Source organism: Sorex fumeus, unplaced genomic scaffold (assembly GCF_029834395.1).
Source record: "Sorex fumeus unplaced genomic scaffold, SorFum_2.1 ptg000129l, whole genome shotgun sequence".
NCBI lineage: Eukaryota > Metazoa > Chordata > Mammalia > Eulipotyphla > Soricidae > Sorex > Sorex fumeus.
In genome coordinates, this window is record NW_026606186.1 from 5,287,657 (window position 1) to 5,301,885 (window position 14,229).

Genomic DNA, 14,229 nt, shown 5'->3' on the forward strand with positions numbered 1-14,229 from the left:
AGTCATTAAATAGTGAAAAGCTGGCAAATTTGTAAACTAAGGAACAAGCTTTCAGGATTCTAAAAAATCCTAATCCTTACCTGAAAGCTTGACAGTGCCTTTGGCATAAATTCCACCCTAGGAGTGTATGCCCTTGAACAGCAGGTCCACTTAGTTAATCTCTGAGACATACCTTCCAAGTGTCCAAGGAAGGACTACTTACAGACTGTCAGACCATTTCCAACTAAAAATGGTTTTTATAAAAAGTAGGATAACATTGGTTTGTCCTTTCTCCTCTGCAGCAAGGAGCTTAGGCTTATTGGGTAACACCCATCACAATGCTCCCGAAGCACTCCCATTTCCTCAGTATTCATCTTTAACTTCTCTGTGCTCTGCTTTCTCTACCTGTTAATCACTCATTTCCCCTAACTGGAACCTGTGACTTGTAAAGTCAAATCCTTCTGAGATCTCTGATTTTGTATTGATAAGTGAAATACTGCTATTCTCTTTTCCTTATGTCCTTTGCATAGTTTACTTCAGAGCAATGTCCTTTATGTATAGAAACAGGAAGACAGTTAATGCTATGCTTTTGTAACTTGGGAGCTAATTGACTCTAAATAATATTTACTTTTGGGCACCTTAGCCTCGGTTGTCCTTAGTTCCTAGCAACCCGGAAGCAGAGTCCTGACGAAAGGACTGGATGGGCCCAGGGCAAGTGGTAAGCTGGCATTGAAACGGGACAGGAGAAGTGCCATAAAACTTATAATAAGAGCACAGTCATGGACAAATTCTGCCATGACCCAAGGAGAAGTGACTGAACTTCTCCCCTGCAGGGATTAGGAAGGTCTAACCTGAGGGCAATGGTCTGGAATCTGTAGCAAGATGTCCCCAGGAGTGCCACCCTAAAAGATTAATTTATCTCTTACTGTAATTTATCTCATACAAAATGACTGGAAAAATGATTAAGAATTAAGTAAATCTAAGATGACTGTTTATGGACTAAGGAAAGGAGAATGATGTCCTTAGAAGGAATTCCGCCCCTGAGCAAATTTCCCAGCAGATCTTTGTCTTAGAAGGCTTTTTCACATGCTGACTGTGCTACCTCACCTAGGTGTAGTTGCTACCCCAAATGCTTGGAAGCTCTTGACTAAGGCAGAGAGCCAAGTGTGGCGTGGGGGACAGGAGGAATACGGAAGTGGGTAAGACTGGAAGAAGGCAGAGGGAGACGAGACTGGAATAAACTGCAACTGGTCACCAACCAGCCTGGCAGCCCTGTTTCCTCCTTTATACGTCTACTGGTGGCGGCGGTGGCAGGCCAGGGTGGGGAAGCAGCTCATGGCCACCAAACACACATAGTGGGAGAGAGACCACGCCGCCCCTTGCTCATTTATTTTTTGAATACACAATGAAACACAAAAGGATAAACAAGTGGGGGGGTACCTAGTTAATAAAACTTACAACTCTAAAAGTCACCCAGGTCCCTGTGACCCCTTGCTGCACCCCAGAACACAGCAGATGTATATCTGGTCTACTCCCTATCTCTTCACACAGAGAATTAAAAAGATGTTAACCTATATGTTAAGATGTAACTATTTTCTTTCTCATCAGAGAATAAAAAGCATTGGGGGGAGGGGTTTACATCTGACACTATCCAGGGGTTACTTTCAGTTTGGTTCTCAGGGTCACTCCTGATGCAGCGGCAGGGATCAAACTCGGAGCTCAACTAGCGAGCAAGTGCTGGAGGCTATCGAGCTGTGTCTTCAACCCAAAGACATTCTGAAGTCAAACTTTTTTCCCAAACTGGGATGAATACAATGACTGCTTCGCCTTGCTTCCTACCAGAGCAACACACAGCAGTACTCAGGGAGCTTCGCTGGTGCCTGGGGTAGTGCCAGGGATCAATCAAGACCTCATGCACTCCATCTCCCTGCGCTTCCAGTAGCCTGGCAGTCAGGCTACTGCCCCTGACATCATATAAGCTCATTAATGGCCATGATAACGAGACTCACAATCTCTCAGAACTGAGCAACATGAGAACAACATGCCATAGATATGCCTCTGGACCCCAAAGTCACCATTCAGATAAAAAAAATTTTTTTTCAATTAACCTCAGCTGTATCACCTTATTTAAAATTTTAGAATTCCTAGAGTGTGTGGCCATATTTGTGGCTACACATTTCATTCTATACCACCAACGTACCAAGACACGGGCTTAATGGCTCCAGGGTAAAATACAACAATCTTCATACACTTTCCTCTAAGGAAACTTTTTCGGATCACTTTTACTGGATTATTCATAGTAAACAAGATAAAATAAATTATTTAGGTCCTGTTTCGGAGGCAGGCTTTGGGGGTGGGGGTGGAAACATTTGAAATATGGTTGTGGGAAGGTATAATAATGGTGGGATTGGTGTTGGAATATTAAATGTAATCATTATGAACAACTTAAAAAAAATGAAAAAGACCTCATGCACTACAGCCCTTGAACTATTTCCCTGGCCTCTCATCTCTCATTTCCTTCCTTTTTCTTTTTTTTTTTTTTTTTTGAGGGGGGCGCCTGGGGTGGGTAAGGGGAGGAGGAAAGAGGGAAGAGCCTGGCAGTGCTCTGGGAGTCATACAATGGCAGGGATGAAACCAGGTCAGTGCTAACTCCCTAGCCCCTCTTTTTCCATTTCTTACCATGAGTTACTTCATCCATGTCTGGGCTAGTGACAGAGTCTTTACCCCCAAAATCAGAGCTGCACTCAGATCTCAGGTCTTCTATCTTATTAGGAATATCCTCAGAAGTTGCACTTATGCCTTTAAAGACAAAATAATTAAAACTAAGCAAACAAGAACAACAAAATAAACACACAGAAAGTTTATGAAGTCTGGAGAAAGTTAAATACCCTTAATTGTTTGTGTTCAGTTCTACACACATGGGAGCTGCCTGGTGTTTCAGCATTTATCAGTACTACTGCTTAAATACAGTTACCCGGATGTGTACAAAATATTCCAAAATATTCCAAGTTACGTGCTCTGTAAACTCAGCAGCAGAAGCTATGCAGTAAAGATAGTCAGGGAACACACACGAGCTGCAAATTACTTGAATGAGCTCTACGAAGCCACACCTAAGCTCTCATAGATATTTGGTACCCTAGAAATAATTTCATGCCCTGGAAATCACCCACTGGTAACTATCAAAGTTATACATGGGGTGGTAGGAACACACCTTCCAGTCCTTATTCCTTAAAACAAGACAGACATACCCGACACAACACTGAGGCCTGGTGTGCTGGGGCGGGAACTGACCTCCCTGACATCCGTGTCGTCAGAGGTGCTGCCCAGGCCGGAACAGCTCTCCAGTTCCTGCAGACGCTCCTCCTGCTTCAGATCTGGGGCTTCTAGACAGAGAGGTGAGGGCCCACATTAGAGACTCAGTCAGCAGGCACGGGCTCCACTTCTGTGACCCGGATGAGGAAACTGACAGGGCTTACGGAAGGGTCAGTGTAAATAGATTTCTAGGTCTGGGCCAGTTAGTAAAGTTGGTTGAAGAAACGTTAAGGAAGTCATATCAACTCTGATTTTCCCCAGCACAGGCCAGTTGTACAGATGAAAACTCTAGTTTTAGATTACTACTCTGAATGAGTGTGCTACGGTTAACATGAAAACTGAACAAGAATGCAGAGAAGATCAACTATTAAATTTAAATGGCTTAAATCAATCATTAGCATTAGATCATTTTCTAAAATGTAACTCCTACAAATGCTCTAGCAAGTGATCTACTCCTGTCTCCTTATGTAAAGGCCATCATGTCTGAACGCTCTAGCACTATAAAACATGTATCAGGGTAATTCAATCATTCTTCATCCACATAGATCAGCAGAATGTAATATGCACATATACTTATATTTTGCATTCTGTAGTTGACATTTAAAGGCAAAGGGTATCTTCATAATCAGAAAAGAGGCAGATATACAATACATAAGACAACGCACAAAACATTTTATATACATTTAAAATAATCCTGCACAAAACAATTCTTAAAACTTCAGGGTTTCAATTTCAAAGTATTTCAAAAATACAGCAGATATCTTTTAAAGGGTCAAACTCTCCACTGGGATTAATCTAAACATGCTTACCAGGCATCTAACCACTTGGAATTTGAGTTGAATTCTATGACTGTCAGTTACTGGGAGACCTGAATTCAGTGTCCCACAGACAGCCCAACTGAGTGACTAACAACTGCTTGAAAAATAATTGTACATGCCGTCTTAGCTTATGACCATCCAACAGGGCATCTGTGTCTTAAAGAGCAGAAGAGACCATAAACTAATTTTTCATTGAACATTCTTAGCTTTGGGAGTGCCTCCTACCTGCCAAATGTCTATCTGACAAGATATACCGACAATGGCTAGAGGACACCTTGCATTTAAAACTGCAAATCAAACACAGAGACGATGACAGCGTACTAACCTGAGTCACTTGGCAATACCTCTACACTCCAAGCTTCGCTTGTTGTCTCTGATATGGTAGAGCCAGTGCAGGGGTCAAGGAGCACTGAGCCTGACCCTGGCAGGCACAGTAAACTGCCTAACATGTTCTCTGCTGCGGCACCTGTATGACCAGTGGGGAGCAAAGCGTTAACAAAGATCCTGAGGCAGAGCAGAGACAGTGGAGAAAGGCCAGGCGCCAGGGGACTGAATCTTCTCCCTAACTACCCACAGGAAGGCAGCCACGGAGAGCCATCTCCATCCTTCTCACCACTAAAATCACAGACTCCTGTTTCCTATCACAGTGGCGAAGCTCCTCCTGATTACTTCGGGCTCAACACAGAGAAAATGCACGATATTGGGTCAAGTAGTTTCAACTAGCTTTCACCTGTGTTTTCCAGCCAATTTTCTATCTTCCTAAAATTTAGTCACTTCCCACTGTTCTCTTTCTAAAACGTATAGTTGTACAGGGATTTAAAACTTACAGAGGTTTAACCCCAGAAAGGTACACTGGCCAAATACAGTTTTTGCTGGCACGTGAGCCACAAATACAGAGCAATAAAATACATTTGCAGGAAAATACACATCTCTCCCCTAGCACTTATTCAGCTGCAAACGCAGCTCAACCGTTCAGTGCTTAGAGCCAAGAAAGAGCTGCTTTGGCATCTGAAACAAAGTAATTTAAAACCGATTAAGAAATCTATTTACACTACTAAAAAGTACAAAGAAAAAGATTAACCAACATTGTACACCTGTATTAAAAACATGCATTTTTTTTTTTTGCTTTTTGGGTCACATCCAGCGATGCACAGGGGTTACTCCTGGCTCTGCACTCAGGAGTTACTCCTGGCAGTGCTCAGGGGACCCTATGGGATGCTTGATGCTTGGAATTGAACCCGGGTCGGCCGCGTGCAAGACAAACGCCCTACCTCCAGCCCCAAACATGCAAAAATTTTTTAAATAAAATAAAACCACTCCAGAATGCTCTATGACCCATAAAACCTAACCCAAAAGGGAACAATTCTACTTTAGTACTGAAAAAAATCTTAGAAAAAAAAAAAGGTTTTCTTTACAGGGACAAATGGAGACGTTACTGGCGCCCACTCGAGCAAATTAATGGGAAGTCAAGTGATCAAGTTTTCTTTTAAATAAATATAATGAAATAACTACAATTAAAGTTTTAAACTTGCAAAACATAATGAGGAAAGGGGACAAAAAATGGGTGGTGGAAGAAAGGAAATAGAAGCAGCCCTGTCTGCAGGTGAAGCTGACGGACTGAGCAGGGGTCCACGGCACACTGCACACTACCCTCTCACATTTGCTCAAAACAGTCTCTATTTTTTTAAAAAAAATGATGGTTTTCTTCATTGGTACTACATGAAGACTACATGAGAAGAGATAGTACGGCGCGTTGGGCACTTGCCTTGCACGCGGCCAACCCAGGTTCAGTCCCCAGCACCCCACATGATGACCCCTAAGTCCTGCCAGGAATGATCCCTGAATGCAGAGCCAGGGGTAACCCCTGAGCGTCCCAGTGTGGCCTAAACCCCACCCAACCCACCAAAAAAGGTCACTGCACGAAAGCTTTCAGAACCCATAGACTAGAATTCTAAAGATTAAAATTCAATCAAATGTGTGGGTCAGAGATAGAACACATCTCTCTTATGCCAGGACCAGGGTTCGATTCTTGGCACAGAAGGAAAAAAAAAAAAGATAAAATTTAATGTATGTTCATTGTACCTCAATAAACTTGATACTAAAAAGAAAAAAAAATGAGGAAAACCTGGCTGAAAACAATAGTACAGGGGTTAAAGCACTTGTGATTCATGTGGCCGATCCTGGTTTGATCCCTGGCATCACACATGGTCCCCCAAACACCACCAGAAGTGACCCCTGAGTGCAGAGCCAGGAGTAAATCCTGAGCACAGCAAGGTATGAGCCAGAAAATCTAAAATATAAAATTGGCAACTCTTTGGAACTGAATCCTTCCAGAAGTAAATTCAATTTTTTAGAGAATTTCAGAGTATTATTCCAAATACTGGAATAATTAGTTGGAATATTGTGAGAATTTTCATCTAAAATTAAAAAGTCCAGGCTTGGGGGCTGGAGTGATAGCACAGTGGGTAGGTCATTTGCCTTGCTTGAGGCCAACCCAGGTTCAATTCCCAGCTTCCCATACGGTCCAGAAGCACTGCCAGGAGCAATTCCTGAGTGCATGAGCCAGGAGTAATCCCTGTGCATCGCTGGGTGTGACCCAAAAAGCAAAAAACAAAAAAAAAAAGTCCAGGCTTGGGCTAGAGTGACAGTACTGCAAGTAAGGAGTTTGCCTTGCATGAGGACGACTCCAGTTGGATCCCTGAGCACTGCCAAGTGCAGTGCTCCTGAGTGCAGAAACAGGAGCAAAACTTTAGCACTGCTGGGTGTGGCCCAAAAACAAAACCAAACAAAACAAAAAACTTCAGGCTCAAAGGAGGAACAGGCTATTCATTGACTAAGAATGCATATATCCTGCAAACAAGATTTAGAAAAGCTAATTCAGGAGGTTGATTTTTTTCATTCTGGGAGGAGAAAGGGAGTTAACAGGGAAAACACTATCTATACTTAAGAAGAAAAAGCTTCATTGCACAGTTAGCTCCGCTCCTTAGTCAGGGCTCATATAGCCAAACCTCACCCAGCACTGCATCCCCCCCACCCAGGAAGGGCTCAGGGAAGATGGGTGTAATGAGAAATGGCACAGAGGCATCACAGAGCAGTTACCTGCAATTTCCTGCAAACGATCTTCGTCAATGTTAGGGTCAAAATCACTCCCCAAGACGTCTGTGCTCCAGGTCTCGCTCACCGTTTCTGATATATCCCTGTCATCCGTCAGTCCCATCATGTCCCGGATCTCAAACTTCCGTAGTTTATCATCCAGATTATCTTGTGTTGTGGCTACCAAAAACAAGATTGCGCCATTAAAAAATTACTCAGCGCCTCTGGACAGCAAGATGGCAGCCACCTCGGAGCTTTTTGGAAAGCCAGGTATGAGCCGGTCGTGACGGGGGTGACTGAAACCTCATGGGAAGGGGGGGCGTTCCGGGCTCGTCCTTCACGCCCTACCGAGGTCACGAGTTGCCCCCCACGAGTGGCTCTCCGGCACAGCCATGGCTCCAGAAGCACAAGTACTTAATGCAGGACCTGGCAGCTTGCAGCAGTAAAGTGAATGGACTATGCATTAATCCATGCCACCGTGCCTGCCCAGAGGGAAAAGGATGTTGCTCCCTTCTGCCTTTTTCCCTCTGGACAGCAACATGGTGGCTGCCTCAGAGCTTTTTGGAAAACCAGGTATGAGCTGGTCGTGATGGGGGCAACTGAGAAACCTCATGGGAAGGGGGGCGTTCCGGGCTCGTCCTTCACGCCCTACTGAGGTCACGAGTTGCCCCCCACGAGTGGCTCTCCGGCACGGCCATGGCTCTAGAGTCACAGAAACCAGTCTCATAATTATCTGACTCTCGGCAGAAATTGTTCCAGGCTTAATAAGTAAAATATCAGAAATCCAAAATCGCACAGCCGCTATTGCGGCGGCGCGTCATCATTTGATTCTTGTAACCAGGTATAGAAACAAATTATTTCAGAATGTCTTTTCAACAGGTCTGATTTGGGGGTGTAAATTCTACATAATGATAATGCATCTTTTGTCGAAACAATGAAGCTAATCAAAGTAGATCTATCTAGTGTTAACTAGAATTCGTCTGCCTCACAGGCACTGGGAGGGTTGGGAGCGAGATATATTGGGGTTCTTCTTGGTGAAAAATAAGTACTGGTGAAGGGAAATGTGTGTGATGATTGCATGACCGAGACTTAAACCTGAAAGCTTTATAACTTTTCCCACAGTGATTCAATAAATTAATAAATTTTAAAAAATTACTTAGCATGCTACTTACCCTTTTTTTTTAATGATCGATACTGAGCATAGTCCCAAAATACTGAATTCTCCTCTTGACGTAGTATATGGCTATTACCTTAAAGGTAATGCTTCCCTCCCTGAACCTAACTTAGTCCATGTGTTCTTCCTTCTGGCATATTAACGAGGACCACGGGAGCAAACACTTGTCTCCCTAAGGTCCAGTGCAGGTGCACTCCGACCAAGAATGATCTGCATTTTCCCTCTGTGAATGCGCACGGTCTGCTGTCTGCTTAGCCAATAGAAGGAGGAGGAAGCATGCCAGCTGGAAGGCTAAGACGGCAAGAAATCCTAGGAAACATCTGCGCCTGGGTTCAGGGAGAGAGCTCAGGGGGCTGTAGCACATGCTTGAGGCCCGGGTCTGCGCCCAGTCTCCTCCTGGCCCAGCAGGTCTAGGGATGGCCCTGGGGCCCCAACAGCTGCCGGCCAAGCAGCACTTTTGGAAAGGGCTGGTTAACTCTTTCAACTTTTCCTTTTGTTTTGTTTTTTTGGTTCCGGGACAACACCCAGTTGTGCTCAGGGCTTCATTATGGCTCGGCAATCAGGGATCAGGGAATCATCCACGGTGTCAGGGATCCCCCCTGGGTCATCTGCATGCAATGCAAGTGGCCGACCTGCTGTCCCATACGTGATACAATGATAAACTGATCTAGTAAAACTCAGTATTACTTTTGTGTTTTCCTGATTGTGAGGGCCAGACCTAGCAATACTGGAGGCCAGCGGGGCTGCTGTTGGAGGAGTGGTGGACTGCATGTGTGATAAACACTCAACTCTGGATCAAAACCAGGTGCTACAAACGCAAATGTGTTTTCCCAGTCTGAGCTACAGTCCTAGCCCCTAGCATTAGTTTTATTCAAGTAACATATACAACAACTGGCATTACTCTTCTCCTTTCTAAAAATGAACCGAGTGGTTAAATCACGTAAAAGGGGGGGACGAATGTACAGAAAACAAGGAAAGAGACCAATCTTTACAGGCACACTTAATGTACTACATGCATATTGATTTATGAGGCTGTATTCCTGAAACTTATACAGTGGTTACAATGTACCAATACCTCATTAAATTTTTCTTAAAAATATAAAAATGTGGGGCCAGAGCAGTAGTACAGTGTGTAAAGTGCTTGTTTTGGTGCGCCATATGGTCCCATTGAGCAGATGCAGGAATAAGTTCTGAGCACAGGTGTCACCCCAAATCCAAAATAGAAATAATAATAAAAATGTAAATGAACCGAATAAGGATATCTAGAAATTAGACATGGGAAATGGCTTTTTTTTTTTCAGCTTCCCACAATTTTATATGTACTGAAATATAAGATAGCACAGTGGTAGGGCATTTGCCTTGAGCGCAGCCAGCCCAGCCGAGCCGGGTTCGATTCCTCTGCCTCTCTCGGAGTGCCCTGCAAGCTACCGAGAGTATCTCGCCTACACAGCAGAGCCTGGCAATCTACCCGTGACATATTCAGTATGCCAAACACAGTAACAAGTCTCACGATGGAGACGTTACTGGGCCTGCTCGAGCAAATTGATGTACAACAGGTGGACAGTGTGTCTGACAGCTGAAATATAAGAAAGCCAGCTACAACCCAATGCTCTACCATGAAGGTGACCAGTATTCTTCAAGTGAGCCAAACCAAAGATTATTTCCAACAACCCTTCCTACAGCATGACAGGAAGCCACTTAACATACCTGATAGCTCTTGGACACACACTATAGTTTTCCAGCCTTCCAGTCTATCCCTTCACCTACAATGACCAATCTCCATGAAGCCTTTATGGCTATGCTTTTTTCCTAATGAGCTTCCCCTATACAACGCGACTCTACAATCTCAGACAGAACTGCAGAAATGTTTTTAGGATAGTTAGGGTAGTATGGGGTTTGTCTGTTTGTTTGTTTTGAAAGGGGGGCAGCTGGGACACACAGTGGTCCTCAGGGGTTGCTATGGCAGTGCTACATGGGGAGCCAGGGGTCAAACTGGGGTCAGCTGCATGCCAGGCAAGCACCTTAATTCCTGTATTGTATCTCTGGTTCCACTTTTATGACACTTTTAATCACTGGTAAATCATTTTCTCCCTCAAAGTTCTTTAAGCCCTGAGTAATTATTTTTTGTATCCCTTAAAACTTAAAATATTAGAGAATGTAAACAATTCTATCATTTTATGCAATTCGAGCTTGCAAATAAAATACTATTTATTTTGGTTTGGGGCTATTCCCAGCAGTTTTCAGGAGCTACTCGTGGCCTGGTGCTCAGGGGCAGGTACTTAGAGGATCATGCAGTATCAGGAATCAAACCTGGGCATCACACTGCAAGGCAAGTACTGTACCACTGAGCCAAGTCCCATATAGTGCCCTCAGTCCAACCAGGAGTGGTCCCCAAACAGGAAGAAAAACAAAAAGGAACTGGCCTGTGAGACAGCAGATAGTACAGGAGGTAAGGCACTTGCCTTACCTGTGGCCAAACCCAGCTTGATCCCTGGCACCACAAACAATCCCCTATCACTGCCACGCGTGGCTCCACCCCACCACCACCTCCACCCAAAACATGAAAAACTCTAAGTATCCATGTGTGTTGGCCAATATTCAACTTCAGTTCACTCTTACTGAACGCATCCAGTGCCAATACCACAGACCACCCGACGACCGGCCCAGCGCTGCCCTCTGAGCACACACACGCAGCCCCTTTACCTTGCTCATGTTCCAAGAGCTGCAGGGCTTCCACACCATTACTCCCAGAAGGTCCTGCTCCAAGCTCTGAGACAGACTCTCCCTCTAGGTCTAAAGAGGATACTGAATTGGATCGATTTGATGGACCTGGAGAAATGTAACACTGTCAGTGATCTTTGTTTGACATCCTGAGCCACCGTGCAGTTTTCCACGCCATCACATGACACCAAAGACTAACGCGCTCCCAAGGACCGAAGAGACAGCACCGCGGGGAAGGTGCTTGCTGTGCATGCAGCCAGCCAACCTGGATTCAACCCCTGAGACCACATATGGTCCCCCAGGAGAGATCCCTGAGCACAAAGCAGGAAGTACTGGCCTGAACACAGCCAAATGTGGTTCCAAGCGCCCCCCCACCCCACACACACCAAGATTAGTTAAGAAAAAAATAAAGTGCTCTTATTACTAAATTTATATCTTAAAAATGTACATGTTCTCAATAGGGCCAGAGAAATACTAACAGAAGGCCCTTGCCTTGCATGCAGCTGACCTGGGTACAATCCCCAGTACAACATGTGGTCTCCTGAGCACTGCCAGGGGTCACTCCTGAGCACAGAGCCGGAAATAGCCCCCTGATCACTATCAGTGTGGCCCAAATCCCCAAAATTGACACGTCCTAAAACTGAGTAATGAATGAGAGGAGGGTGCAGGTAGAGTTAGCACAGGGTAAAGGGGCACACCCTGCACATGGTAGGCCCTGGTTCAATTCTTGGCACCTAAGAATTGCCACACGGGTACAGTCTTGGAGGTTCCCCAAGCACCACCAGGGTGATCCCCAGAACCAAAGGGTGCAAGCGCTGAGCACCATGTCGGGCCTTGCATTGCCCATGGGCCTCTGAAGCACTGTCTGGGAGCCCCCCACCCCACCAAACAGAAAGTCCCTATGCCCTTTAAGTTAACAATTTTGCTTCTAGAAATAAATCCTTGGGATCAAATAAAAATTCGTCTAAGGTTCCATGTTACAAGCCGCTTACATCTGACGAGTAGAGTGACCTGCATGTTTAATCATAGAAAAAAAATCTGGTTTTGTTTTTATGCCACACCCAGCTGCGCTCAGGGTTTACTCCTGGCTCTGCACTCAGGGCTCATTCCTGGAGCGTTTGGGGAGACCATACAGGTCAGGCAAGCTCCCTACCCACTGTTCTGTAGCTCTGTCTCCATAGTAAATATTAAAATAAATTATAAAAATATATACAAACAATAAATAGTAATTAAAAAAACTGAGGTTAAAGAAAATAGCCACTTACAATCTCATTACTTAAGAATGTTAAATTACAAAGGGAAATTTACTGTTTCACAATGAGAAGTTATAGAAGAGAATAAAGGTCTTGTTATAAATAAAAATGTTTAAAGGCTATTAATAAAATGGTAAGATTAAAGATGATTCTAATTCTTTTTGAAATGTCTAGAATGAACGCACATTACTTACATGTTTCAAAAAGTTAGAGAAAAAGGAAGTTATGTTTCATTTTTATTTTAAAACACTAGTAAACTTGAATTTTCCTTAGGGCCACAGCTGTCAATGGCGGTGGAGGCTCCTCCTGGCCCCGTGTTGGGGGCAGCCTGGGGGTTCCCAGCAAGCATCGAACGGGCACTGGCCCTCTGAGCTGTCTCCAGCCCTTACTTGAACCTCATGCATTAAACAAAGTTTGTCCCAGTACATGCAGAATGGCACACTCTTACTTCCCAGTTGTGGCTTTTGTCTTTTTATTCCATTTCCACTGTATCTTTCTGCTTCATAAAAGAGCAGACAGACATGGAAATATCTACACAGATATGTGTAGATAAGGAAATGCAGACTGTTACAAGTACATGCCATGTTCCGAGATACCAGTGAGCCCCCTTCTCACTGCGGCATGCATAGGTCCCTCTAAAGGAGCACTATAAGCTTCTAGAGAAACAAAACTTGCTATTACTCTACTAAAATCCCAATGAAGATTTATTTCTTCTCCATTATATATGACCAAGGGTCTCTTGCAATCTTAATTTTCTTCAAGAAACAATCTTTGCAGCCAACTGTTCACTATCATTAGAGGAAAACTTCATTACTCTCCTCAGTGAGAGGCACAGATGGCATAATTATAATTTATAAGGCTCCTTTAAAGAATGTAGACAAAATATTACTTGAACCACACAACTCCTTGAATGAAGTAACCCTTCACCTTCAGATATTCCTTCCAGATTATCACTGCAGAGGGAAAAGCGCAAGGTTTTATCAGGTTTACCGTGGAGTTTGTTTTCATCGACAGGGACATCTCCTTGTCCTCCATCCGAAAGCTGCATGTTTAGGACCTGAAACATAAAATGTCATGAGTGTACCATAACACAGAGATCATGGAGAAGAAACCAAGCCACAGCAACTGCAAATCTAAGTTCTTTATATCAGATTTTCACTTCAAATTAAAAGCCCATTAACGAGGTTCTGACCAAGCATTTAAGTACCCCTGGAACTTATATGCAAACAGAAGCCCATGCCATTCCGCCCATCACTCTGATATCAGAACTAGGAATCAGCCCCTGGGTGAACACAGCTGGGACTGTAGGAATCAGAAGGCTTTGTCAGCAGGTCAACCCTTCTTGCTCTGCTAGATACCAACTACACGACCCTGTCTAAGTTATTTACGCTTGCCCAGCCTTAGTTTCTGCATCAACAAAATTATGACCGTAACTCTTTGTACACCAAAGAGTTACTAAGGACTAATCAAACATGAAGGGGCCATGGAGCTAGCTCAAAGGGCCGGAGTATAAGTGTGGCATGTGCAAAGCCACATGTCCAACCCCAGGCACCACACATTCCCTAAGGACCACCACGTGTGGTCCTGGTGATCCCTGAGAGCCTCTTCGGGGGTCCTCTTGGCACTGATGGGCCCACACTGAACCATCCAGTCCACACAGCTGGGAAAGTACTGCTGAACGTGACCCCAAGTGAGCACTGCTTTGGAGACCCCAAAAATAAAAACAAAAAGATACATATAAAGCATCTGCGATGGTAAAACAACATATTAAATTTGCAGCACATTTTATTCAAAAGCTTCTAAGCTGATTCAACATGAAAAAAACCTGCATACAAATTGTCTTGTTGGTCACTAAGATTAAATCAGTGTCCATGGACTT

General features: G+C 44.2%; 1 protein-coding gene across 8 annotated transcripts in view; it reads right to left on the reverse strand.

Moving 5' to 3' along the window:
• GAPVD1 (GTPase activating protein and VPS9 domains 1) overlaps positions 1-14,229 on the reverse strand; it is a 54,162-nt gene that overhangs the window by 25,121 nt on the left and 14,812 nt on the right. For 4 of the 8 annotated variants that reach the window (XM_056138684.1, XM_056138680.1, XM_056138681.1 and 1 more), the window contains 6 exons: positions 13,278-13,407; positions 11,080-11,205; positions 7,209-7,382; positions 4,435-4,575; positions 3,228-3,362; positions 2,659-2,778 (listed from right to left, as the gene is read on the reverse strand). In XM_056138684.1, the coding sequence (XP_055994659.1) occupies positions 2,659-2,778; positions 3,228-3,362; positions 4,435-4,575; positions 7,209-7,382; positions 11,080-11,205; positions 13,278-13,407 (826 nt within the window). The remainder of the gene's footprint in view (positions 1-2,658; positions 2,779-3,227; positions 3,363-4,434; positions 4,576-7,208; positions 7,383-11,079; positions 11,206-13,277; positions 13,408-14,229) is intronic. The other 4 variants (XM_056138685.1, XM_056138683.1, XM_056138679.1 and 1 more) reach the window with 2 other exon arrangements.